At 36.0% G+C, this 26,712-nt stretch overlaps 1 protein-coding gene across 1 annotated transcript in view; it reads right to left on the bottom strand.

The window, feature by feature from the left end:
* Positions 1-26,712, bottom strand: part of PHIP (pleckstrin homology domain interacting protein) — a 108,588-nt gene that overhangs the window by 44,794 nt on the left and 37,082 nt on the right. The window contains exons 13-17 of the mRNA XM_066547397.1: positions 26,250-26,348; positions 24,119-24,272; positions 23,031-23,165; positions 7,781-7,909; positions 2,515-2,740 (exon numbers count right to left, since the gene is read on the bottom strand). Coding sequence (XP_066403494.1) covers positions 2,515-2,740; positions 7,781-7,909; positions 23,031-23,165; positions 24,119-24,272; positions 26,250-26,348 — 743 coding nt within the window. The remainder of the gene's footprint in view (positions 1-2,514; positions 2,741-7,780; positions 7,910-23,030; positions 23,166-24,118; positions 24,273-26,249; positions 26,349-26,712) is intronic.

Genomic DNA, 26,712 nt, shown 5'->3' with positions numbered 1-26,712 from the left:
GACATCAAGAAGGTCTAACTGAATTAGAAAATAATTATCTATACTGTAGAAAATGAAGCAGTAAAAATGTTTAACTGAGCTCCACATGGACATAATGACTGCACAGATCAAGTAATGGTAATTTTCTTTGGTATGTAAAACAGCCAAGAAACCTCCTTTGGGGTAGGTCTTGTGACTGGAAGATGGGAAACCGTTCCAAAGAAGTGATTACAAGGTGATAATACTGTTTCTGAGCAGCAAGCAAAATACACAGCACATAAGCATGAACAACACAAAACCTGTTTTCATACTTGCAATGATCACAAAAAAGTTAGAGAGGTATAGAGAAAAGGCAAGGGTTACAGTACTGATTCAAAAAGAAGTCAGACATCTCCACACAGAACAGTGACAGAGTGGAGTGGAATGGTGGGAAGCTCTAGTCAAGAGAAGCAGAACTTGCAAAACTTTGTAATGAGGAATAACAGTGTTCAAAGAAACAAGATATAGAAATTATTTTTCCAGCATGATTCCAAAGAAATATCACAGTACAAACTGTACTTTGCAAGACCAAAGGCTAGATAATACATTAATTGTGCTATGAAATGAAGAGCTTTGATTATGTGGCTGAACAGAAGCTGCTGTCTCTTAACAATATGCAGAAAAAACCATAAATATTTATAAGGTAGTGCTCTCAGGCTTTAAAGGTTATTGAAGTCAACTTCCCTAAAGCAGCAGAACCTTGGAATAATAGAAAGAGCTCTGGTATAACTACAGTTGGATGTTTTCTGAGTCAGGTAAGTGAGACATTAATTTGCCAATCTCATGAGCAGACATACTGTCTACTGAGAACAATGGGAAATAATACTAATAACCCAAGAATGTTCTTAAATAAGGAAACTGCTATCTAAACAAAATGAATGTCTTTCTGTATCTAGCCTGTGAGACAATGCCTTAGCAAGAAACAGCAAGTGGTTTCTTTTTAAATGAAATAATGAAGACACTGGTGTATACTTGATTTTTTCAAAACATCTGGTTTAAAGGAGCTCCACGTTCATCAAGGCAGTAAATCAAGTATGACTATCTGAATTCCCCCTACTCTTAGAAATCCCTACAGAAAACATAACAAGAAATAAATGGTCAGTGCTCTGAGTGAGATGCATCAAACCCCACAACAAAGCTTCAGAAAGAAAAGGAACTTTCTTAGTGGAAGGGAACATATAAACTATATAAATGTTGTTTAGGTCTGCATACAACTGCATTGTTGCTATATTGTAAAAAGGTAGAAAAATGTCTTGTGTCTGTCCACCACCTGTCAAGCTGATGGATGGCTCTCTGCTATTAAACAAAATGCTATGGACATCGTCTTCCTTTAGACATTCATGTGTCATGCAGACAGACCACTAAATTTAGTTTTGGGTCTGTGTGTAGAGTCTAACTTGTTTCAAGATACATTGAAGAATGTGCCCAGGACAGTTTGAAATTTGGAAAATTTCACAATGCAATGGATTCACACTTTAACTGTAACAATGAAATAAAGTCACATTCTTCCCTAAAAATCAAATTTTATTTCATAAGCCACTAACTAAGAAATTTACATTCACCAGGAAGGATATTTTCCTTCTTACAGTTGCATCTCAAGTAACATTTTTTCTTGTAATTTTGGAGGAAATATGGAAATCCTCCCCTAAAAATGCTTAAATATTCACTGCCCTGTAATCCTGAGAACTACAAATAAGGATAAAGAGATTTTTTTGTAAAAACACTCTCAGTTACCCTTCCTGGAATGTCTGACACACCACAGGTTTAAGTATCATGAACATATAAACTACAATTTATAGGAATAGTCAGTTTTCATACATTTTCAAAAATATCCAAATAGTTAACAATGCTTATTTTGAAAACATTTAAAGCTACTTTCACCAGTCACCAGTTTGCTTATTCATACTAATATCAAATTTGTAACATGTAAGTAGGCATTGTTTTTCTATCCCTACCCATGTGAAACACTTTTAGGCAGTTTCCAACAGCCAGCCATTGGCCCAACATATGCATGTTCTTCTCATGTCATGTGCATGAGAATAAAACTTACAAGGAACTTCCTACATTTTGTATCTTTTCTTTTTCAAGTCTTCAGTTCTTTAACCATATCACCGAAGCTTAAGAGATGTTCTTGTAAGTGTTACCTTTGCTAACTGATCTGTGGAAGATCAGTCTGTTTCCTAGGTTTTCTAAAGGAAATCTTATCCCAAAGAGATAACTGAGAGCTCACACAACATTATACATTGTTTCATTACATTCATTGTAATGAAACAAACTCCAAGCTAACTGGTGTTGTAGCATCAACAAGTGCCAACTTGATTGCTGACAATACTGTAAATGAAATTGTCACAAGCAACCAGTGCCAAAGGCATTGCAATTCTTCCACACTACATGAACTACTATGCCCATAAATGAAGAAAAAGGACAAAGTGAAAGTGTAGAACAACTGAAGGTAACTAGATAGACTACTGGTCAGTGAAGTGAAATTTTCCATACCTGAAGATGTCACTCCCATCTGAGGAATAAGCTGTTCCTCCCTGCAGTTCTCACGACCAGGAACTAGTCTTTGATACCTTGCAGGATGAGGGTTGCCATCCACATCAACCAAAAATGGGGGAGGCATAAGGTGTGGAGCCTGCTGTGTCTGTTCATCCAGGACAAAGTTGTTGGCATCACGGATAAGGGGCCGATAATCACTATGAAAGAACATCTGATCTGCTATCTGTAAACAAAGTCATTTTGTAATTTTTTTAAAGAACCTATTACAAAAGCATACAGAAGAGAACTGCCAAAATTATTTTTAACAGTGGTACTCATGGTCAGTTTTGCAAAAAAACAGGGCTATAAGCTGATGTGTTTATTTCAGTTTAAAGGGGAAAATTTAATGATTCCATTATTATTTTGTTTCAAAGTACTCTTTTCTATACAACACTTCAAAGGGAATAATCCACATGTTTGAGGGTGGGAAGCATTTAAATAATAGGGGAATGGGGTAATATTTAACTACTAGAAGACATCTGAGCAAATACAGCATTAATGTATTAGTTTATAAATTTTCTTCCACAGTCTGAATACATGAATAAATTTTCTGATAATAAAAAATTGTGTCACAGACTTATGAGATATGGTGCAGGCAGAAGACTAGGAAAAATATTTATTGCATGATGGCATTGCCAAATATTTTAATATCATCAAAATATATATATCCTTACTATAATGCTAGATATCAGGAAAAGTTCCAGTTGATAAAATAAAGCCAAACTAAAAACTGAATTTCTCACTTTATTTCTTCAAAATAAAAACTGAAGTTTTCTTCTTTATTTCTGTCCATCTGCTCCTAATTTATTATATATGACTTTCCACAGACCCTCAAGACTGAAGAGTATTTTTGTCCAATTAAATATCAAAAGATGTATGCTCCATCCCTCGCTGGCACAGGTATCTCAGTATTGAGCAATAAGAAAGATATTGAAGTAAAAAGAGAAAAGAAAAAATGAATAGGAGAGAAGTTGATGCATATACTACACGTCCCAGGACCACCTACTGGCAAGCAAACTTTGTGGCAGCTCATGCATTCAGTTGAACTAAATGAACAAGTGAAAATCAAATCATAAAATCATCATTCACACAAATTAAGATTTCCAGTGCAGTATGAAAACAATTAAATGATTGCCTCAATGCATAGAGATCTCAAAAAATCTTGTCTTTGGAGCATGGAGAGAGGAATGCCCAAGTTGTCATAGAACATCCTCTAATTTCTGGAGAGTATGCTCTAACATAACCAATCCATAACATGGTTTCCAGTAATTTGTTAAGTAGAAATCAGTAAGGCAGAGATCATAGCAGCTACTCAGAGGTCTGGTCTCTCAATGATAAATGTCTCCCACCCTGGAAGCAAGAAGACCAGGAACAAAGATGACAACAAACATTTGTCAATTACAACATCAGAAAGTGCATCCATATGATATGGATTTTAAAAAAAGAACTGGGAAAAAATCAGAGATATCATGGGTTCTAGACCTCACAAAAACTCAGAAAAATAACAACAGGAAGAAATTTGAAAGATACAAAGAAAGATGCAATGGAAAATAATTCATTTCAGAGATTTAAAAGACTACTCTTACAAAATACATGTGGACAAGGTGATAACCCACTACAGTAAAAAAGTTGACTGGATGAAATCTTGCTGCCAGATTCTTTGTTAACAGAGGCTGAATGAGAAAGATAAAAGTGCTTTCATGTGTCTGACTGAGAGAATCAAGGCCTGATGAACACCTTTGTTTCTTCATCTCACAATAGCTCAATATGATAGAGACAGGGGTCCCCTAGGAGGATTCACAATGTCTGTGAAAATCATAATAGAATATGTATTACATACACCTAGTATAAGTCTTTCTACTAAGTACTTCTCACACTGAGAAAAAAAGAGTTTTAAATGGCAAGGTCATACAACCTATGAGTTTTATTATGTTGTGTCTTGGCTGTACAGTCTAGTCTGCATCCCAAGTTTTGTGAGCAAAGGGAAGACCTGGTACAAGATCACAAGGGACTTTGTTGCAATTACACTTCTGTGCACCCTATATTGCAATCAAGTATAAAAGGGAGACTAAATAACAATTTTCTACTCCATAAGATAATGTGGCATTTCTTGGAGAACACAGGCTCAGAACAACTCTCAGGTAGAATATCCCTACTGGAACCCAGGAAAATGTCTTATCCTGAGAAAAATAGGAAGAACTAGACATTCCATCAGAAAACCAGCCAGAAGTATTAACAATGAGACTTATTTGTTTATCTACTATCAGAGATCAAATTCATGACAATAAGATGGTATCACATCACCATTTGCATGAGAGTCTTCTTTTCATATGACTTCATATGACATATGACAAACCCAGCTTGGGAATGAGCACAAAATCTTTCCACAAGCTCTGAGCTCTATAGATATATTCTCTTCCAATCACACATTCAGAATGCTCAGTTTCTAAAAATGGGCACAGTTACACAAAGAGGTTTTCCCCAGTACTGCACCAATCCACTGTACAGGAACTGTCAACTTGCAGCTCACAGTGCTGTGGTTTGGGCAGTCTGCAGGAACAAATGCCTTAGAAAGCTCAGAGATCAGGTTCCCCAGGAAAGTGGCCATGGCACCAAGCCTGCCAGAGTGCAAAAAGCATTTGGACAATGCACTCAGGCACGTGATGTGCTTTGTGCAGAGCTAGGAGTTGGTCTTGATCCTAGTGGGTCCCTTCCAAATGACTTAAAATCAACAGAATAGTATCTTACACTCTAGAACTCCTAGTCACTCATGGACAAGTTTCCACCTAATCAAGAACTTCTGACGTGCACATGCCCTGCTGACAGTGAACTTGGCTCAGCTCTGGTGATGACACACTCAGATTTCAGCTGAGATTGGCTCAAGCAACCCAAGACAAGCAGCACATGTATTCTTTTTATTTTCCCCCACAAAAGAAGTACTTCACAAAATCATCCAAAAAACCCCCAAAAAACCCATAAACCCCAAACAAAAACCAACACCCCACCCCATTCCCCTTCATTGTGGCCAAGATCACACCACAGGGGAAAGAAAGCCTTGACATTGGTTCCAGTCAACTAGGAAATGTATCTGAACATAACATGAAAAAACGAAGACGTAGAAAAATAAAAGCTTGTTCTCTCAGTAGAATTAGCACCATCTCAGCTATAACCACTGTCAATTCCAAAATGCAGGAATACAGGACAGGTTGCAACGCTTCTTTCTTCCATAAAATTCATTTTCCCAGAGAGATGGGAAACACTTTAAAGACCAAAAAATGCATATCCTACCAGATCATAGGTAGAAGATGTCTGAAACCCTCCCCAATATCTGAGGGGAGAAAGACAGAAAAAAAACCCCGCCATCTCCAGCACCTACCTACCTGTAGTAACATTTTCCCATAAATCAGGACAAAAACAGAGGTGATGAAACCACACATGCAAGACACCAGACACTTCCAAGCTGAGTTTTCTGAGAGTGGAAGACTGAGATTAAAGTGGTAAAAATAAGTCCTATTTGCTCCCATTTCTGCTATGATGAAGCATGCCAAGAGTAACATTGGCACAGCAACCAGGTAGACGATTATTTTAAATCATTCAATAAGTGAAAAGTTTAAAACAATCTTTTTTCAGGGGCAGCAGCAAAATCCCCAAGGGAGCCAAGGGTCTGTAGAGTTCAAGCAGGGAGAAGTAACTGCATTCATTCTACAAACACATTAAATCTTTCACAGGTAAATACTCAAATAGCAGCATAAAGGAAAATTTTGGTCTATCATAGCAAAGACCAAAAGACTCACAGTTTCAATTTAATTTCCAGCATTTCAAAGTAGCAGAGAACTAAATTCTTCCAAAACAATTGGAGAGAAAAAGAAACCTGAAACAATCCATAGATATGGTAAGAAAAATGTTCCTATTACAACAGGCTTTTAAGTCTAGGACAGTAAGAATCCTGAAACACAAAGAAAACTATCAGATCATCCTGATTTTCCTTGCTTGTGATGTCTCTACTTATTTGTTTTATTTGGAATGGAAGGGGAAGTGCACAGATAGTAATAACTGAGGGATAGCAACAGCAGCTTAGTAGTGAGGAATTCAAATCATACTTGAGAAACAAGGAGAAAAAATAAATCTCCAAATGCAAATCCTTCTGTAAGACTACAGAAAGAAATCCAGTAGCTTACTAGATAAAGACTAAAATTCCTTTTGCACTCCCTCCTCAGGTCCCTCTGTACTGCTGTTCGCCAAAATGCTTTCAAAACCTGCCTAGGCCCAAAGATCCAAAGCAGGAGGCAAGATCCAAAAAACAGCACCTCCCCAACAGCATTCAAGTGTCAGTTACCAGAAGCAGAGATGAAAATGGAGCAGATAGGTCTACTTAAGTCCTAGGAAAAAGGAGAAGAGACACACCTCATTTCTTTCCTGGGTGGTAAATGAAGAACCAAGAACCTGTGGACACTCCAAACCTGTATGGTTCCCAGAGCACATTCCTCCACAAAGGAAAATAAACAACACCACATATCTTTACAGTCATGAGGGTCTGTGGCAAGACACCCACACTCAGAATACACAATGTAGACTATTAGAATAGACATTAGATAATAGACATTAGAATAAAGATATAATATTTAAATCACACTAATGGTAGAATACTGCTGTGCAAGCACAAAGGTATCCATGATGGTACTTCATTAGCAGACATAAAATTGCACCACTAAAACATAGTACGTTTTCTGTAAATAATTCTCTCATAAGCTATGCAATATTTAAATACAGATAGCAGGAACTACTTCTATTACACATCTATTTTTTTGGCTTAGTTAGGAAGCAGAAAAAAAAATTCAAGTAGAATGTGTAACTATTATCAGTTCCACTGTAGCTTATTCCCATTATCCATGTCGAACCATTAGTAGATATTTGTAACTTTGTCACTTAAGAGAGTAGACAGTGACTGGTTAATTTTGAATTCTGGTTTTAAATTATCATTATTATTATTATTACTGCTATTATTTTGAACTTCCCACATAAACAGTAGCTTAACAGAATGTTTCTATAATTTAAAAAAAAGACAGTGAAAGAAATCTCATTGTCAACAACAGGCATCCAAAACATCCCATATTAATGGCTCAAAATTGTATCAAGACATGCCCTCTTGAAATGAAGCTCTGAAGAAGTTTGTACAAATGCATTCAACACAGACAAACATTTTGGTTTATGTTTTGCACTGTACCTTGTCATATTTGCTACTGGAACCAAAGCCAAAAATCAGAAGGTGACCGTGAGAATCAGTACATGCAAAATGCTGTCCATCAGGAGAGCACTTGCAGTCAAAAACTGCACCATGTCCTTGTCCTTCAATCTGAAATACATCAACATACAAAATAATTAACAGAAATTAATTATTTTCAATTACGATTCTCAAAACTGTGGTGCTGATATTGAAACTTATTATAAAATCTGTATGACAGTATACTGCTAGATGGAAGTTACTTTAAAACAAAGCTTACTTTTTTAGCTATTCACTTTTCAGTGAATTTTGTAATAATGCTCATGAAAGATTCCAAATTGATAGCAGTAGAAACTGACAGACTTTATCCACAAAGCAGGCACAGTATAGGAAGTGAAAATAAAAGCTTCCCCTTGAACGTCCTGCTAATGAGCCTAACCAGAGAGCTGGGCCCAGTTCAGGGCTTAGTCACTACACCCTTTCCATCCTCTGCCTTCTTGCTAAGCTACCCCAGCAGCAGTGGCTGCTGCGGGGTGTTCCACAACACCTGCCCCCTGGAAAACGCACTGACATAGACAACCCACATTACACAGCTTAGCAACTACCTGTTTCTGGAATTCCTACTCCTAATTTATTGGAGTGGGGAAGGAGTAAATTTGCGTAAAAACTCCACCTTTTATAGGAGAACTGCAAAGATTTTAAAAAAGGAATTTTTACCTGATACTCATTTTCTGTTTTCCAGTTCCATTAAGCCAGAACAAATGGGTTTTTGTTTTTCCCTGCAACCTGTCAATCAAGCAGAGGTGACCAATCACCACTCTGAATTTTCATGTCTTCAGCACCTCTTCAGAAAGCCCCTTTCTATTCTCCCCAGCAAAGCACTTTTGCATTTTCTTTAAAGAGACACCAAACAAAATTCTTTCCCTAACTGTGGCACGCCTATATATTGCCAGGAAAGGGGGAAAAAAACAAAACAAAACAAAAAACAATGATATTCAGCCTTCAGACAGTAACTCTGTGCACTTCTCAGCACCTTCCAGAGGCCATCAGCATTATTCTAAAAAGTTAACAAAGCCTCAAAAATCCTGTGAGATACGTACTGTTTTCACTCTCTTACAGGCTGAGACAAAGGCAAGAATTCTAAATCTTTTCCCCATAGTCTTACAACACATCCACGCCCCTGCACATCCCCCCAGAGAGAGGCTGCTACATCTATTGCTTTCAGGTCTTTCTCACTACAGGTAATTTCCCTAAAAGTCAAATGAGTTTCTGGACTAGCGAAAGAGGAACATAAACCAATGCAAGTCTTACATTCTATTTTGCCCATTATTCCAGAAGAAATGAACAGAAGTATCTTACAGAAAGGGATGGAAAATAAAAACAGAACTTCAAGTGACACTAACATCACAGCAGTCAGGAATGCAGAATTAATTTAAGTCTAAGCAAGATCCAACTACCACAGCAAAGTTACAACTTTGTGCTGCTTTTTGCATATAGAAAGCTCACTGTATAAAAGGGAGACAGTCTGGGAAAGCAGGTGGAAAGCAGACAGAATTTCACCACAATAAGTTTTGCAGAAACACAGTTCGAAATTGGAAAAGAAATTTTATACGTAGAGATTTCTGTTCCCTTACCCTTCCTCCAACAAAGGAAACATCAGTATCAAGCTTCCTAATGTTGAAGTCCTTCATAAATAGAATTTCATGGTTCAACCTAAGTTTTTACTACCTTTTGTTTTACAAGGAAAACAATGCATGTTGTGAGAAGAACTATTTGCTAACCATGGTGAGGGGAAAAATTATAAACAGAAGGAAAAAAAAGCCAGCTACTAAGATGAGGGGTTTTTTAATCCTTTCCATCAAGAAATGATTTGGATAGACCATTTTCAAGAAACCTCTGGAAATTAGAGTGTTAATCAGAAAACATTCCCTTCTTATGTAAAGAACAGTGTTCTACTATTTGGGGACAAGTGCAGTGCAAATAGTTTTAATCTAAACGTGCCCAGAATTTGGTTTTAAAAAGTGCTTCCAGAAAGGGCAACTCTAAGACCTTTCAAAACAAACCTTCAAGTCTGAAGTACAAATACTTGGAAATAAAGATTCTTATAGGAACAAAAACTACCATTGAGGATAACCTTCCAAGATATAATTACTATTCTAAATTAAAGAACAAAGTCAACCAGAGTGACCAGAGAACCAAATTCTACCTAGTAGAATTTTCTTTCCAATAAAACTATTTCAGGATTAATAAATGACAACTTACAATAGATTTTTTTTCCATAATAAAGCTAATATAGTCATTTGAAATGGAAACTAAACATTAAGTTACAAAAAGGGAAGCTGTAGTAAATCTGTGAAGCTGTTACTTCAGCAGGCTAGATAAAGAATTTCAGCAAGAAGGAAGCTGCCTTTCCCTGTCCATCTCCTTTAAATCAAAGATGCAAGAACTACGTAAAGACTGTATCCCAAGAAGATTTAGAGTGCTTATTCTGTCTTGAACCTTCCCCTGCTGCATAAAAAGACATCAATTGTGAAGGGAAGAGACTGCTCAGGAGTGCAGAAAAAGCACTGGTTAATTAAGAGCTGTCATAGAATCACAGAATTATGTGAGTTGGAAAAGACCCTTAAGATCACATAGTTCCAACTCCCTGCCATGGGCAGGGACAGCTTCTAGCCCAGGTTGCTCAGAGCTCCATTGAACCTGGCCTTGAACACTGTCAGGGATGGGGAGCCCCCAGTTTCTCTTACATCCTGTTCCAGTGCTTCAACAAAGGCTGTGTCACAACAAAAGGCTGTGAAAAGTGAACAAGACACTCCTGGTAGCAAAGCAGGTAGCAAGGACTTTTCAGCTAAACAGGGAAGAACCAGTGATGCTATACAATGAGGATTAAGTAAAGATTATTTTTTGTTTTAGTTCCAAGAATGAAGAGTCCAGTTTGCCCATATTTTCACTAGCAAGGAAACATGTGGACATTGGTATATCCAGAAGGGAGGAAAGATAATGATATAAGAGAATGAAAAAGGGAAGACTTTTCCTCTCAGTTTTGAGGAAAGATTATTGTTTGCCCCAAACCAGGGAGAATAGAGCTGTCAAGCTTGTACACAAAGTAATGTCTTAAATGCCAAAAAATTATTTGTTGTATGAAAACAGAATAATAACACTTACATAGCAAGCTCAGTAAATAAGCTGAGCTTATTTTTGACCTGTTATCAATAGACAGTATGAAATAGCTAAACCCTACTTTTCAAGAAGAGTATAAGACATGGAAGAACACATGGAAGAAAAAGGTAAAAATTCAAGTAAGATGAAAAATTAATAGAAAGTACCAGAGAAATTTAGGAGACTTTCTTCAGAAAAATAACTAATTTTTTAATTCCAAGAAAATATAACTCATTCAACCTAGCTAGATTTCAAAGGCATGATACTTCAACTTGATTCAAATGATTATGATTAGTAGGAGAAATGCAGAGTAGGCAAACTTTATAAAGAAAGGTTAACAGTAACTGATTTTGGAAAGACATGCAGAGCTAAAAGGATGTTATTGCTAAAATTTCTCAAGTTAGGCCTTTCTGTTATTGACTAAATAAAAAATAAGAGCCCTTTGATGAAATGAACATTAGTGAATCATCCACTGAGAACAAATTTGGGACAACATAAATGATATCAATTGAAGCAATGAAAAGCCAACAGGACAAAATGCAAAAGAGCATGAACCTAATAAGATAATTAGAAATAACTTACTAGCACATTTACTGCCAGAAAAAAAATAATGAAACTCAGTCTACATAAAGTAACACTACACATTTCTATAAAATCTTCCACTACGAGTCACCAGCACAGTTTAAAAAAACAAATAAAAATCAGTGAATTAAAACCTCTACTAGCCTGAGGTAGAATCCATCCTTCATGTTAAGGAACTGAGGCAATTAATTGGAAATGCAGGGAAAAAGATCACTGTGTATTCTTTGCAATACATTACATATAACGCAGCAACAAAATGAAAACTGCAATTCTAAACCAGACCAGAAGTGCATCCAGAAAAGAAAGTGCATATGTGCTAGACAAATAGACAATGCTAAGAACAAAATCTTCCAAAGCAGTACACATTTTTTCCTTCCCATGTTCAAGATGAATAAATTCTAAGAGGAACAGCTGCAGAGTCACTCATCATGATAACACAAAATCTAAGAGCTCAGCTTCTTTATAAGAACACTAAGGAGAGAGGACTATTTTGTATGACTGTACTAAAAGATTTTCAGCAGGAAGAGAACTACTATACTAAGACCTTAAAGAGGATGAGAACTTCTCTACTTATATGCATAGGAACAAATGAATATAAGTTACAAGCAACATCCAAACTTGAAAATTGAAATTCAGATTCTAACAAAAACAATGGTATGCTAGAACAAATTTCTGAAACTAGCAAAGAAAGCAGCACTAACTATTATTAAAATCTGTTTTATAAGTGATGAAGCTACATCATAACTGCTCAAGTCAAACGAGCCTCCAAGTATCTGGAAGTTCCTTTGTAGGTTTGTGCTCTCCTTTGCTTTCAGGAAAAATCTTCAGTCACAACATGCTTCCATAAGCCAAAAATTATCTACAGACTTTCTGCAAAGTTAAAGGAGGTTGCTACTCATTTGGAGGAGTGGAAAGCAGACTTACTTTTTAAGCCAGTTTATAAAAATGTTTAATTAAATTTTTTTAAAAATTAAAAAAAAACCCAAAAAAAACAGCAGATCTTCTACACTGCTCCCAGAGCAGTAACAAGAGATGAAATGGTAGGAAGAAGACAAGGAATAATTAAATTCAGAGTAACATATTTACTAAAAATGTTTCTATCCTCCTACCAGCCAAGTCAGTTATTTATTCAGGAATGCTGCATGTGTCTTGAAAAATAAATCTATCAGTTAAAAGGTCTGATAGGTCACCCACCCTGTGGATGAAGTATATAATGGCTATATATATATATATATATATATATATATATATATATATATATATATATGTATTTAAATTATTTACAGCTTTTTTTTTGTTATTGTTAAATATTTTTCTTACTATACATCCTGCAAACCTAGTACTGGCTTCTTCTATTTGAACTACTAGAGCATTATGCTGGTTTTGTTCTCCAGAGTCGGTTTCTCAGGATGTGCTCTTATGTGCTATTCAAAGGTGGAACCTCTCAAAAATTTCAAACCATTACAGAAGGACTGTAGACAAACTGATTCAAAATAATGCATCCATAACCTTACTTAGGTAATTCTGTATTTCACATAACTACAAAACCTGATCAAAAAATACAATCCTACATAATTCCACTGAAAGTGAAAGCCTTTATGAAAGCCATAACATAAGAAATATTGTTTTCACATCTCTAGTTCCCACTGGAAGTTACATTGTTCATATAAGCAAAAGTCATGTCTTTCAGACATTAGTCAAAAAAAATCACCTTGTGTGACAGAAAATCCACACACAGAGCATTCTGCTGAGGTGTTCTATATGGAACCTGATCTTTCACACTGTTCTTTAGACAAGGACTTCCAATCTTTTGGCAGATCATTCAGCCTAAAATTAATCAAGTAGCTGCTAACAAAGACTAGAAAGGCCTGATAGGTTTAAAGGAAAGAAAACAATATTGTAAGTGATATGATAATGCTATCATGGCTTTAGAGTTTGCCAGTTCGCATTGAAAGTAGAAGTAGAATCAGAAAATAAGAAACCACATCACACAGATCAGTGGAAGATCAGACTTCAGAAGATGGGGCAGGAAAAACATTAAGGTACACAGACATAAGTAGCCATAGCATAGGAACTGCCTGCAATGAAGTATCCACTTAAAGCTAAAAATAAAGGACAGTTAACAACCAGCTCTCTGAAGGAGCAAGAGCACACAGAAAAATCCAATTGCAACTCAGTGGTCTCTGCTTGATTGACAACTTGCAGGAAGAAACCCTTTTAACCTGAATCAGTTAATGCCATAACACTGACAGTAAATTCTAAACAAAACAAGGATTAAACTGCACTAAAACATTAAAACAGTCATTAACAGGAAATGTGTGTGCCCAAATTCACAAAAACTAGAAATGCATTCCTACTACAACCTCCATGGGTTTTCTAATATTTTTGACTGATTTATATAAAAAACATAAAATGGGTAAAGAGGGCAGAGAGACTGAGCAAGTAGACAACCAACACATTACTGCATCAAGACAGTCTGATTCTTCAACTGTACTGCAGACCATCCATTAATAGGATCAAAATTACACCCTCCACAATTTCCATTGTAGAAATCAGGAAAATTCTTGCAGCTGCTTCAACTTGACCTTTTTATGACCAAGTTCTGTACATGATGACTTCTGTCACTGCTTCTGCTAATAACCCCAAATAAATATAAAACATATCCAAAGCTCTCAAAAGCTAAGAAAGTGTTTCTATTAAAATTTTTCAAAAGATACATTGTTTAAAAGTTGGAGAAAATGTATAAGCTTAAAAAAGAATCATGCAATGCAACTACCATACATCCTAGAAAAGTAATTAAGAATTTGGAAAGAAATGCTTGGAACCAGGAATAGCACCAGACAACTTTACATTAGACAATTGGTTTGCTACAGACTTGGGGACAAAACACTTGGACATTATCTTCAGCCATCTTATTCCTTAATTTCTGTGTAGCCATAACTTTCAACCTTAACATCATCGTGTGACATGATTTTAGGGTTGAGGGTATTTTTAAGTTTGTGTGTTTTGGTTGGGTTTTTTTAAATACATAATATATAAATAATATTAAAAATTTATCTCCATTTACACACATTTACTTGTATCTGTCTAGGAAAAGGCATATATTCACCATGGTAACTTCACATAGTGAATGCAAAACAAAATTAGCATGAATGTACTCACTTGCTTCAAAGTTTTCTCACTGGATGCATGGCAATACGCATTTTCAGTTTCAAAAACAAGTTTGATGTTTTAAATACAATTATTGCTTTTTAAATTATGTATCACCCCATTTCCTGATTTTATGCCAGCATATCTAAGAATAATCTGTTTCACTACTACATCATTTAAATAAAAGCAGCATTTAGAGAGATACAACTATAATCTTCACATAACCAGATAAGCATAACCTTACAAGGTAGGTTAGTATCTGCTTGCTGATTCTACTGCTCCAATTGTTTCCAAAGACAATCAAATAAAATAAAGGAATTTCAGAGATCGCCTTCCAAACAACCTTATCATATCCACTTTTTTTTTCTTCAGCCCAAGGCTTCTCAACAAAGAAGCAATCTGAAAAAGAAAACTAAGGACCAATACAAGTCAGGGATTTTTCTTTACTATAGCAAAGTCATAAGAACTTGGGTCTTAACTTCAAGATTGGCGAGAAAATCAAGAGATCTAAAAATAAGTTTGTGAGTATATTCTCTCAATCATAGGAAAGCACTCCTGACTGTATAAGAAGTTTGAATGCAGTCAAATGAAAGCTACTACAGCAGAGGTAAAAGTAAATAAGGTTTTAATGAGTGGTCCTGCACCATTCCAAGATCCTTCCAACACACCTTTTCTTCTACCTAACTTTTGCAGTGGTAACTGTTAGAAATATAGTCATGTTGTAACCCTTAAAGTGAAAAAGCAGATCTTGGAGTCTTATCTTCAAGTAACACACAGAGGTCTCCCAGCAAAGTAAATCTTTTGTTCTTCACAAACAGTACTTCAGGAATAACCAGACATAACCACCATAGCTTTTCAAAAGCTTCTAGTAAAGTTTATTTACACAACTGTCTCACTTCATGTACCTGACATTGATGCATAGACGTTCAAAATTTAATTTACAATTAGGTGATTTTTAACGTACCAATATTTAACCCTTTCACTAAAAATTAAATAGCACTTAGAGAGCCATAACACATGTTGGTTTGAAAACTACATAAACAAGCTGTGGTAAATTTTCCCCTTTGGGGAATTTTCTCTAGGATTTGTGGTAAAACAATTACATTAAGTCAGTCATGCTAAATACCTGGTCCTCACATCTTGCTAAGAAATCCTGACCAGCTTTCTCAGCCACAGCTCAGTATTTTCATCTTTCTGATAAGAAGCACTGAACCATCATATTTGAGACTACATTAGGGAAGCCAACTCAACCTATGAGTCAAGTTGGTAAGACAGGATAAGACATTCAAATTTTACAATTCTATAGTTGAAAGTAGGCGATGTTTGTATTTTATAATTCTATAGCTAAAACGTTTGTAGAGTCAGTAACAATTTCACCCTGCTGCAAAGCTCTGAGCTTTTTTTTTTAATTTGGTTTGGGTTTTTTATTGGCTTGGGTTTTTTCCCCTAAGGATTATTAACTTCTGCAGTACTTTTCCAACTCCAACCAAGAACATAAGCAAAAAATCAGCCCTCCAAGTTTGCCAGGTCTGATAAAGTAGCTTATACCTGTTGCACTGTATGTTCAACAATAGTTCATATTTAAGTTCTTGAAAGAGTTTTTCAGTACCAAGAACTTTAGAGCTGCTATTCCCTATTAATACAGTTGTTAAAGAGAATGACTACATTTAAGTTTTGATGTGATAACATAATGCCAAGTCATATAACTTTATCTTGCTGAAAAGATCTGTAACTATTTACATAAGGTTCCAGTAATATGTTCTTTCATCCTTTCAGAAATAAAAGTTTCCTCTCCATTTCTCTTTTAGTTGTCATGATTTTAATTAAGAAGAAAAAAAAATCCAAAAAAGAAACACATCTTTGTTAATGGAGTTAAATCCAGGTTTATCCTAAAATATTAAGTAATTTCCTTCTGGGCTGACAATTATAAATGAAGTTGGACAAAATAATGTGCTGCAAAACTTACATGGAAATTGCAAGTGCAAAACTTTAACTCATTAGAAAACTCACTTTTCAATTCAGCTGCTTACATTGTATCTGTTTTAATTTGGTTTTTGACACATATAGGAGAAACTATGCTCATCACACTAACCAAATCTTTGAACAAGCTATTAAACTTTTTTAAGTAAACACAAAAGTGTGTAAATTCTTACTTTGCTTTAAAAATGTTCATATTTAAGGTTTAGGTTTCATAACCTGTTAAAAATCAAAACATATTATAAAGAACACATGTAAATCACATGTCACAAGCTTTCTAGTTCTGTATACAATGTCTATTTACATAAAATGTAACTAATGCATTTTAAATGAAAGTGTGGGACCATTCATCATGAGCTTCTAATAGAGCACTGCCTCGAAATGAAGAAAACAGCTAGAATTCTGATACAGAGACTTAGAAAAAAATATGCCCCAGTTAAATAAAAAAATTAACTATTTTTTTCCCTAGGACCTAGGACCCTAGGATGAGAAGCCTCATCCTACCTTACACCAACTACAGCTACCAAAGACACTGTTGTCCTTCTAAGTCTCAGTGAAAGAGCATACCTTAGCTCCAGGATCAGAGTCTTTCAGAAACAGCCAAGAAACAGAACTGTGGCCTGTATCTTCTCCAGTAGCAATGCAACAAGCACATCAGCCTGCCCCTCAGGCCTTGCCATTTTAAAGGTTTATTTTGTATAATTTCAATTTCCTGACCATTTCCATAAAGCTGGGACAGAGGGCATAAGAATGACAAATACCAATTCAAGCACTAAGAGTTACACTGCTGGTTTTGAACTACCAATATGGTTTCCAGGGCAAGCAGCATTTACTAAGTGGAGAGTAAGCATTTACACAGAGGAGAACAGTGGTGTTTCTGGGGAAGATTAAAGCTTTTCTTTCACAAATCTAACTGAGTTACTTGTCATTTCAAAGGAAGCTGAAAATGGGAAAGGTGAAGAGCAGGTTCAGTTAAAATTTTTCTTTTTCTTCCTTCTCCTCCAAAAGAATCAGAAGGTTGCTTCAAATGACCAGTTTGGAGTTCAAATTATAATGCATTTCTGAAACACCCTTGGTATTTCTATATGCTCTCATGAAATGTGCTTTGGCATTTAGAAAAAGACTCATCGTATAATTCTCAACAGTTAGAGATATACACACCGTGATGTGTAAGTGTCAAAGGCTAAGGTGGCTTAGCCTTTCAGCAACTCAGATAGTCACAAAGGTAGGGGGATTTTGAAGTACTTGGATCTGTGAATTTAACACCAAATTGTAAAAAAAAAATCGTTTCATATCGGTATTTCAAAGCATTCCTCACAGTACAATGAAAGAGCTACGGCCATCTTAGCCCTGAGTTCCAAGGCAGTTCCAGAACTACCACCCAGAGCGTGTTAAGGATACCCTCACACAAACACTGCTCAGAAAGACTCTCTTAGCACTAGGGTAATGTCACAAGAATCAGTCCAGACAAACACTTCACAACTGGCAACACATTAAGACTACAAATAAGCAAAAGGCTGACCTTGACAGGCTGTCAGGCACACAGGAGGCACCCAAGACACACATATGTCAGACATAAGAAGGCTGACTGCTGGCTACAGCTGAGCCTGCCTTCTCAAAGAAGCCACTCACAATGAGAGTCAATCAAGTAAGACAGGAGAACAACACCTAGCCATGAAAGATCTCTTGTGGTTGGTTCTCTTTGGGTATTTTTTTTTAAATCTGTTGTCCAGAATATTTTTTTTTTCTTTAAAGGCTTCAATATTCCCACCTGATTAATTTTTACATTACACAAAGACTTCTTAAACATCATAAGGCTTGTCTTTATCAAAACACAGGCTTCCTGTTGCAGTAATTGCAATGCCTACCTACAGAATCTGCCTAGTCAGGTATCAGATTCAGGTAAAACAATGACATTCAAAGCCACAGTAAGAATTCCAATATTCTATAGTGACAAAAATTTTAAAAATGCATGTTCTCCCCTAATCTTTCATTCTTGCTACTGTAGTACAGCCTTCATACTTTCAAAAACATACTTTAAAGTAGTAGGAGTCACCATATGTTCCTGCAACTGTTCATAAATCTATGCTATAAACCAAATTATTCTTTAAAAAAATTTTTAAAAAACAACCTAAAGAAAAAAAGAAAACAAAACAAAAAAAAAACCCAAACAAAAAACAACAAAACAAAACAAAACCAAGCCAAATCCCAAGCAAATATAAAAAGATAAAGAACAGAACTACAGACTTGTACATATCCTAAAATCTTTTAGGAAACTTCTCTCAATATTCTTTCCCAAGGCAGCCTACTCATGGGACAAGAACTATCAGGAGAAACCTATACTCCAATGCCCCAGACAAAATGCTTTTTGCAAGCAGTCTGAGTAAACAGAGCCCATCCCAAGAGGTACTTAGAGGAAAGTGTGCTTAAGTGAAACTGCCTAAGTAACAATCAAGGGCAGCACCATAACACCACAAATGTATTTAGAGTCACACTCAAGGAACACCAATACTTAATGTCTAAATTATAATACCAACAAAAACCCAATCACCAAACCAAAGACCTCTGCATCCACCTAACATTACCAGACATCTCCATTTAGATCTGAAATATTTTGTCCCTGTAGGGTTTTTTGCCTTCATGTGTTCTTGGCATTGAGAGACTTCTGTCTGAAGCCTAAGGGCTAAGCTGCAGCATACATCAAGTGTCAACCCTGGAATTTCTAACAAACCAACAGTGTCAGATCTACTAGGAAGTAACTTAGTGGGAACACCTGAAAGAAAATAAATGCTATGACAAGAACTGAGTGGTGTACACTTCCTATTTTTGATCTGATGGAACAGGAATCCTGCAAATACCAAAGCTTGCCTGAAGGCAAAGAATTTCCACCACTTTCTAATTTACCTAGAATGATTTGTATACCCAAGAAAACTAGCCAGTACCTAATACACAGGCTACAGGTTCAGTTCTCTCCATAGTAGCATAATTTGGGAAAATTGGGAAGAAGTCCTGTCTAGGGCATTTACAGCCAAGATGCTTTCCTGAGTAAGCAGATGTTGAATTGAGTGCTTTACTACTGAGGATGCAACAGAATCTAGGTCTTCCATTTCCTGACTCCAACAGCCAAGGTTATCCAAAAAAATGAGTGCCACTTGCTCCTCCTGTAGGCTCCTTTAGGAAAGCAAGGATCTCCCTCAGTTGTTGGAAACATGCCTTACCACTCAAGGGATCCAGATGCCTCACTGCAGCTTTGAGTAAGGGACTGCATTTCAAAGATATCTTTATGTACATTATCATGCAGCTGCTTTCACCAGACAGCCTACCATTTAGTGTATTTTTTCCCCTTGATCATCCACGAAGACACCTACAGCTCATACATTCTTCAGCAAAATAAACTACAATTTAAACATTTACAAGAGTCTGCACTGCTCTTGTGTAGCAACAGCACTGTTTTTGTGAAATACATAAACTCTGAAACAGTTGGCTAAAGGAATCACTTAAGAATTATTACCCTGTTTCTTCAGAATGCTTCTTTGTACCTGGGAAATACTGCAGATAAAACTGCCCTAATATTGCACCAAGAGCACATTCTTCATTAGCAGCTGTATTAAGTCAGGCCTGGTGTGAATATGACATAGGCCAAAAACCAAACACCTGTATTTACATATGCAATTTAAAACCATCTCATCATCTTGCTAAATGTCAAAATTGCCTAAAACGCTTTAACCATCTCACACTCTTGATATTTCTATGACAAATTGCACTCTCTGGCATATTGAAAACACCCCTGAGTGTAGGGGACTCAAGCCACTGAATTAAACCAGTTCTGAATGTCCATGGACTCCAACACCAAGTTATGCAATATTTACACAACTAGACCAAATGAAATGAAGACTACAGGTGAAAACATGAAATATATAAAGCATATATATACTTACTGAGAGTACCCCATGTGACAGTATGGGGTGACTGTTAATGATAAAGACCAAAATCTGGCAAAGAGACCAAAGATGCTTCAAACAGACCAAAGATGCTTCAAATTAACCACAATTATGACAATTAATTAAATAGCAAATCTTCAGTTTAAAAACCTGGGAAAGGATGTTCTGCAGGACCACCAGAGTCACCTAGTGGGACCAAATTGCAACCAGCAAGGAACAAATAAATGGAGGAATCAAAGTTTAAGTTAAATACAAAACAAACAGTATATTTGGTTACTATGATTTTCTTTGCACTTTCACATTCACTGACTGGATAAAAGAATTAAGATTGACACTGCTTGCATCCCTTGGTGTTTTGTTTCCTTTTTGATTTTTTGTTTTGCTTTTTTTTTTCAATTTTTGGGGGATTTTGTTTGTTTGTTTGTTTAAGTTCTTTCATGTTGACAAGGAAGGCATTTGGGGCAGGGTGGAAAGTAATTTTAAAAAACCCAACTCTACTTTAGGGTTTTGCCACAAGGCTTCAGATGTACAAAGCAATTAATCCAGGATAGATGGACTGGACCAACATTAAGCTAACAGTCATCTATGATTTTGTTAATTCAACCGACTCCCCCAAGTTCTGCAACATTTTTTAAGGAACTTTTATTATGAGAAAATCATTAAGTGCTACTTCTGGTACCACAGATCAGGCAATGACAATGAGAGATTTTTCATTTGCCATTTAGGAAACAGAGGACTGGCAGCTCTGTATGAATTCATTTACCTCACTGTTGCAAACCAGAGCACTTTAATTTTGCAGCTCTGCAGAGGTGACTGCACAATGTCCTCTGCCTGCCACCCATCACCTAAGAAAACCTGTAATTTCCACCCATGTCTTTTAAAGCATCGAACACAGTGGTGAAATATTAAGTCCATAGAGAGATGCCTCTCTTGCATACCTGGCTCATACAGTCCAATTCCTTGGTTTGAGATGAACTGATTGTCAGGTTTACAATTCCCCTCACCTCACACAGCAGGCAGACTTTCTCATATTAGTTTCTAGCATAAAACACAGATTAGTAGCTGCTGAGATCTTCTGATTGTCTACAAATTTTTTTAACTCCAAAGATATTAAAATGTATGTGACTACTACCTTTTTAGGTGCTTATGTTGCATGGCATTCTTGACACAAATATTTCAGTGTTTTGGGGGCTGCTTAATATCACAGGCACCAGTAATTTAGACTCTGATAGCTCTTAAATGGACTTGGTTTAAAAAGAGCAGATCAGCTCAGCTTTCACGGAGTTTAGGTCAGAAGAATCTATCGTATATCCATTGTAAGTAGAACTGGAAATGCAAGCTAACCATGAAATGATAACATACACCTCAACTGGCAACAGTGAATAGCACCAAGTAATGAAGATGCATGCTCATAGCTCCAATATGATTGTCTTTGATCCTTCATAAGCTCAGTTACAGAAATCACTGCAGAGAGAACACTCCTCAACCCAGGCCATTACTGAAGGAATCTAGGTTGCACTCTCTGATTAAGACTGGCTGAATTTTCTCTGAGACCTTATGAACCCAACTGTAATGCATATCTCAAAACCTTTCTTTAGGTTCAGTGACCTTCCTGGCTTGAGTTCATTTCTAAATGTCCCTTATCTTTTTGTGAATATATCTATCATAGGTCTCTTCTTCAGATGATTTTCTTTATGCTGTTCTCCACAACTGCCATTCCACTACAGCTGAAGCCCATCTGCCTATTCTCAAGCATTCCAAATTATTGTGGATATCCTACAAAGGCTTTTGCAATTTTGTCCATGAGGCAAAGTCTGAATTGCACAACACATCATCACCTTTTTGAGGAAAAAGGTATGTAGAAAGACCCACTTAATGTCAAGAAACAGATGAAAACACCTATTGCATTCATCTTGCAGGAGAATCAGTCTAGTGCAGAACAGACCAAATTTGAAACCTGCCTGTGGGGGAGTCTACACAGAAAGACTGACAGTATTCCAACCAACAGACCAAGGCAACTTACAACAACCTTGTATGAGATCAGGAGATTCCTGAACAGCTTTAGCCAGATTAAGAATTAGTAATGCAAAAATAAACCAAGTTCCACCTTGGCTCCCAGGCAGGAAAAAAGCACAAAAGGAGGGTCTTTGTCACCCTGTCTCTTACACATGATCTCTGACAATGTAACTAACATTCCAATTTTGTGTGGATCAAGCATACAAAAATAAAACACTATGAAATACAGCCAAAGAAACAATTTTTAACATTTTACAGATTTACTCTTTGCCCCACTGAACTGAAAAGGAATTTCTCGTGACTTCACCAGATGCAGGATCTTGCTCTATACATAAATCATACTTCAAGATGGCCTACATAAAAATGTACTAAAAGCAGAAGGTTTAAAATGATTGCTTTGGCATATCTGTATAAAGCACAATAATTACCATGTTGAAGTAAGACCGGATTTTGACCCCTCTTGCCAAATCCCAAACTATGACATTTCCATCATGTCCAGCAGAGAAGAGAACTCTTGGATCAAATGGGTGAGGTTCAAGCACAAACACTTCATCTTCATGTCCCTGAAAACAAAGACACAGCAGAATGAAAAAGAGTATTGTCTCAAATATTACCCAAGGACTCAACATGGTAACACTAGCAGTTGCCACATTAACCTATGAAATACCCAGCAGAAAACTACTTCAACCACACATTATTTTTCGTAGTAGTGGATTACACTCTTTTCTTTCCAGTTGCAATTTTACCTTCCTAAGTAGTTTGTCAAGTATGTCACCTTCACAAGTACATCCCAACACTTTCACCAGGATTTTAAAAAGATTAGTGTCCACAATACTTGGTATCTTGAGGTCTTAATATTCCACAGATTTCCATTTTTTTTTAGCAGAGTATCAGTTAGAAATTTAAATTAAACTCATAAAGGATGAAATATATAACTTAAAGGTAGAGAAAAACATCTTTCATCTTGCTATATTTCGGAGATTTGCATTAAGTATTTCCATGTCTAAGCAGAGTATCAAGTTACCTAGAGTTAACCATTTTCTCAATTACAAAACAAGTGTTAGACATTAGTAAAACTGTTGATTTATTTTAGTTAGAAGACAAATTTTTGTACTCATGGAATGATTAGATTGCAGAAGTGTCACTGGTTAAAGAGGGCAAATTTACCCATTAACAGTATTTTAAAACATCACATGCAATAAGGATTAAAAAGCCAACCGTTTCCTTCTCTCCTTCAAGATAGAACTTCATTTAAAAAAACAAAACAACATTAAAAAAAACAAAACAAAACAAAATTTCCAAAATTAGTTTCAGACATCTTGTATAGCAGCGGTTACTTGCAACTTTAAGCTTTTATTTTCTAATAAGCAGCTGATAGACATCTCTATTACACTTCAGTTTTCTGGAAACATCTGTCACGGCAGTTTTCAGACAGGAAAAACCATAAGGAGGAATGTTGATAATGTATAAATAAATTTGGCATTCAAGATTGATAAATCAAGATGGTACACCTTACCATGAGAATGTGAATGAGCTGGCCAGTGAAAGAATTCCAGACTTTCAGAGTCATATTATTGACTGCAGTTATAACAGAGTTGTCATGGCGGTCCCATGCAACCATGGTCACTTTCAGCTTTGTGATTTTGTCTTCAACTCCTTGAAAACTTTGTCTAAAACAAAAAAGTAAAAAATTTCAGTGTAATCCTACACTTTGCCAAAATAGTTTAACACTGTTAACAAGTGAAAATACTTCTGTATTTTTAAGAATATTTCCTGAGAAATATTCTAAAAATTTCTCTGAAACCAGAGAAATTAAAGCTGTTTTCTATAATGCAGCACATACAATCACAAAGAATTGTAGATACTTAAACAATGACTAAAGGATCTTCCAGAAAATATGGTCCTCTGATACATGACCTAATTTACTTAAATTGATAGCTACAGTATTTTTTGTGACATCTAAAGAACAAAAATCCAAATTAATCAACCAAGTAACAGCAATTGTCCTAAAGAATATTTGTAACAAGTAGTTCTTAATATGGAGAGAAGTATTCTATTCCTTTAAATTATCTAAATTCTCAGGCAATATTTAGAACTACACCACTACCCTGGCATCACTTTACTATTGGTAATAATGGCACTTAATCTTGCATGAAACACAAAGAACAGTAATCTATAATATAATATACCAGAATACTCAAAAATTACATTTTGGCGGTGTGATTTAAAGACTAATCACCCTTGAATTCTCTAGCACATTTACTTCTATGAAAACATCAACCAAATGCAACAATAGCATGTGACCACTAAGTAGGCAGACAAAGTACAGAATCTTCCATACAGTAAGCACAGCAACACATTGCACAATAGTATGTATTGTAAAACTCAATAATAGAAAATGTAGTTATAGCCAAATTCCCTTCTAGATTCAATGCAAAACCCAGCAGGCTTTACAAGCTGAATTCACTCTTTCCTTTCAGTGCAGCGATTTCATTTTTTTGATAAAACTGTTCTTGTGCAGAAAAGATGAAATTTGGAACTGCACTTATTCCTCTCACCAAAAGGATAAAACGGAATTCTGCTATAGTGTTTTACAAAAAGAGCACTTCATTTTCTCAGATAAATTCAGCATTTATGACCACAATGCCCAGTATCAGTTAAAACTGAGAATTTTTACTAAGAGTAACTCAGCCTGTTATCAAAGTAGCAGCATTTTATACACTCTTTTCCAACAGTTTGATAATTTATGTTTTGTTGCATCTGTCCAAAACTGAAAAAATAATGTCTAATCCAAACATCTAACTAAATTTCTGCTTATTTAGCCTTCTCTTCCATCTCTCTCTTGGTCTTTTAGGCATCTTACCACACATTATTCCTGAAACCATTATAATTTCTTTTTCTACTAAATATCCTTCAAAGCACTCAGTAAGGGGAAAAAGGTTTATTCCTTAAACCTGTTATAAATCTTCTTAATTTATGTCAACTGGAAAATATCTTCATGCCAAAATAAAAAGGTGCAAGCCACAATTCCTAGGAAGTCATAATCCATCTTCAAGCATTTTTTGTTGCTTGTTCAAGTGTACAGAAGTTTCCCATACCTACAAACTCTTGTAAACACAGATTGCTTTAACAAACACAAAACCCTTACAGAGCCAGCAATTTCTTTGCTCTGCCATGTTGTATGAAAAGGACCCAATACAGCTTTTCTGGGCATGCATGTTCCACAATATCTGTAAATAATACTAAAATGCAAGCAGTCTCAAGAAGAGACCGACCTGCCCTGGTTTTCTTGTTCCAGAAATAAATGTCTGTTTTCTTGTTCCAGAAATAAATGTCTATGTGAAAATAACATATAAATCTGACCTTCAATGGGTTTTGATTATCTTTTATTGTTTTAATCTAATCAAAATACTAGTGGCACTATTATCAGACAAGCTAATTTCCACAGCTGAATATGTAGTCAAATATTTATTTTAGCTGGATTTCAAGAGCTAGATAAGCATACTGTGCATTTAAGCAATAGTAATTCAAGCCTTCTCTTTTTCTTTTCTCTCACTGTCTTTTTAAATTTTTTTTTAGTAAGTCAGCAAATTATATCAAAGGCCCTCAAGAATCTATGTGATAGCAGAACATTTTACATCACTTACCCTGCTGGGCGAGTAGCCATATCTAACAAAATGCTTTTCCATTCCCTTCGCTTAAATTGCCAGATTCGTGCTGTTCCATCACGGCTTCCACTCACAAATCTAACAAAAGGGGGAAAAAGTTACTCAGAGATCAAAGGCAGATCTGTACAGAAAAGACACCTGAAAATTGAAGTCCCAGACATTAGAATTCAAAACCAGAAGGTACGATTAAGAAGTCCAAACAGTGTCAGAATGCTGTACAAATGGTTTGAGGTCAAAAAAACTTCCCATACCAGTAAAAAAATTGAAGGCCTCTAAAAAGTCAAATCTGTTTCCCTATCCTGAGCCCCTTCCAAACTAACTGTTCTATGACCTTTGGTGCACCTTGCTGAGTTATGACACTGCACTGGCAGAGGGACACCACAACCCAATGAACTTTCCAAGAGACAGACCCTATAACACCAGGTCAAGAGGAGAACCCTGC

This window comes from Molothrus aeneus, chromosome 3, assembly GCF_037042795.1.
Source record: "Molothrus aeneus isolate 106 chromosome 3, BPBGC_Maene_1.0, whole genome shotgun sequence".
NCBI classification, from domain to species: Eukaryota; Metazoa; Chordata; class Aves; order Passeriformes; family Icteridae; genus Molothrus; species Molothrus aeneus.
This window is presented reverse-complemented; position numbering and strand designations above follow the sequence as displayed.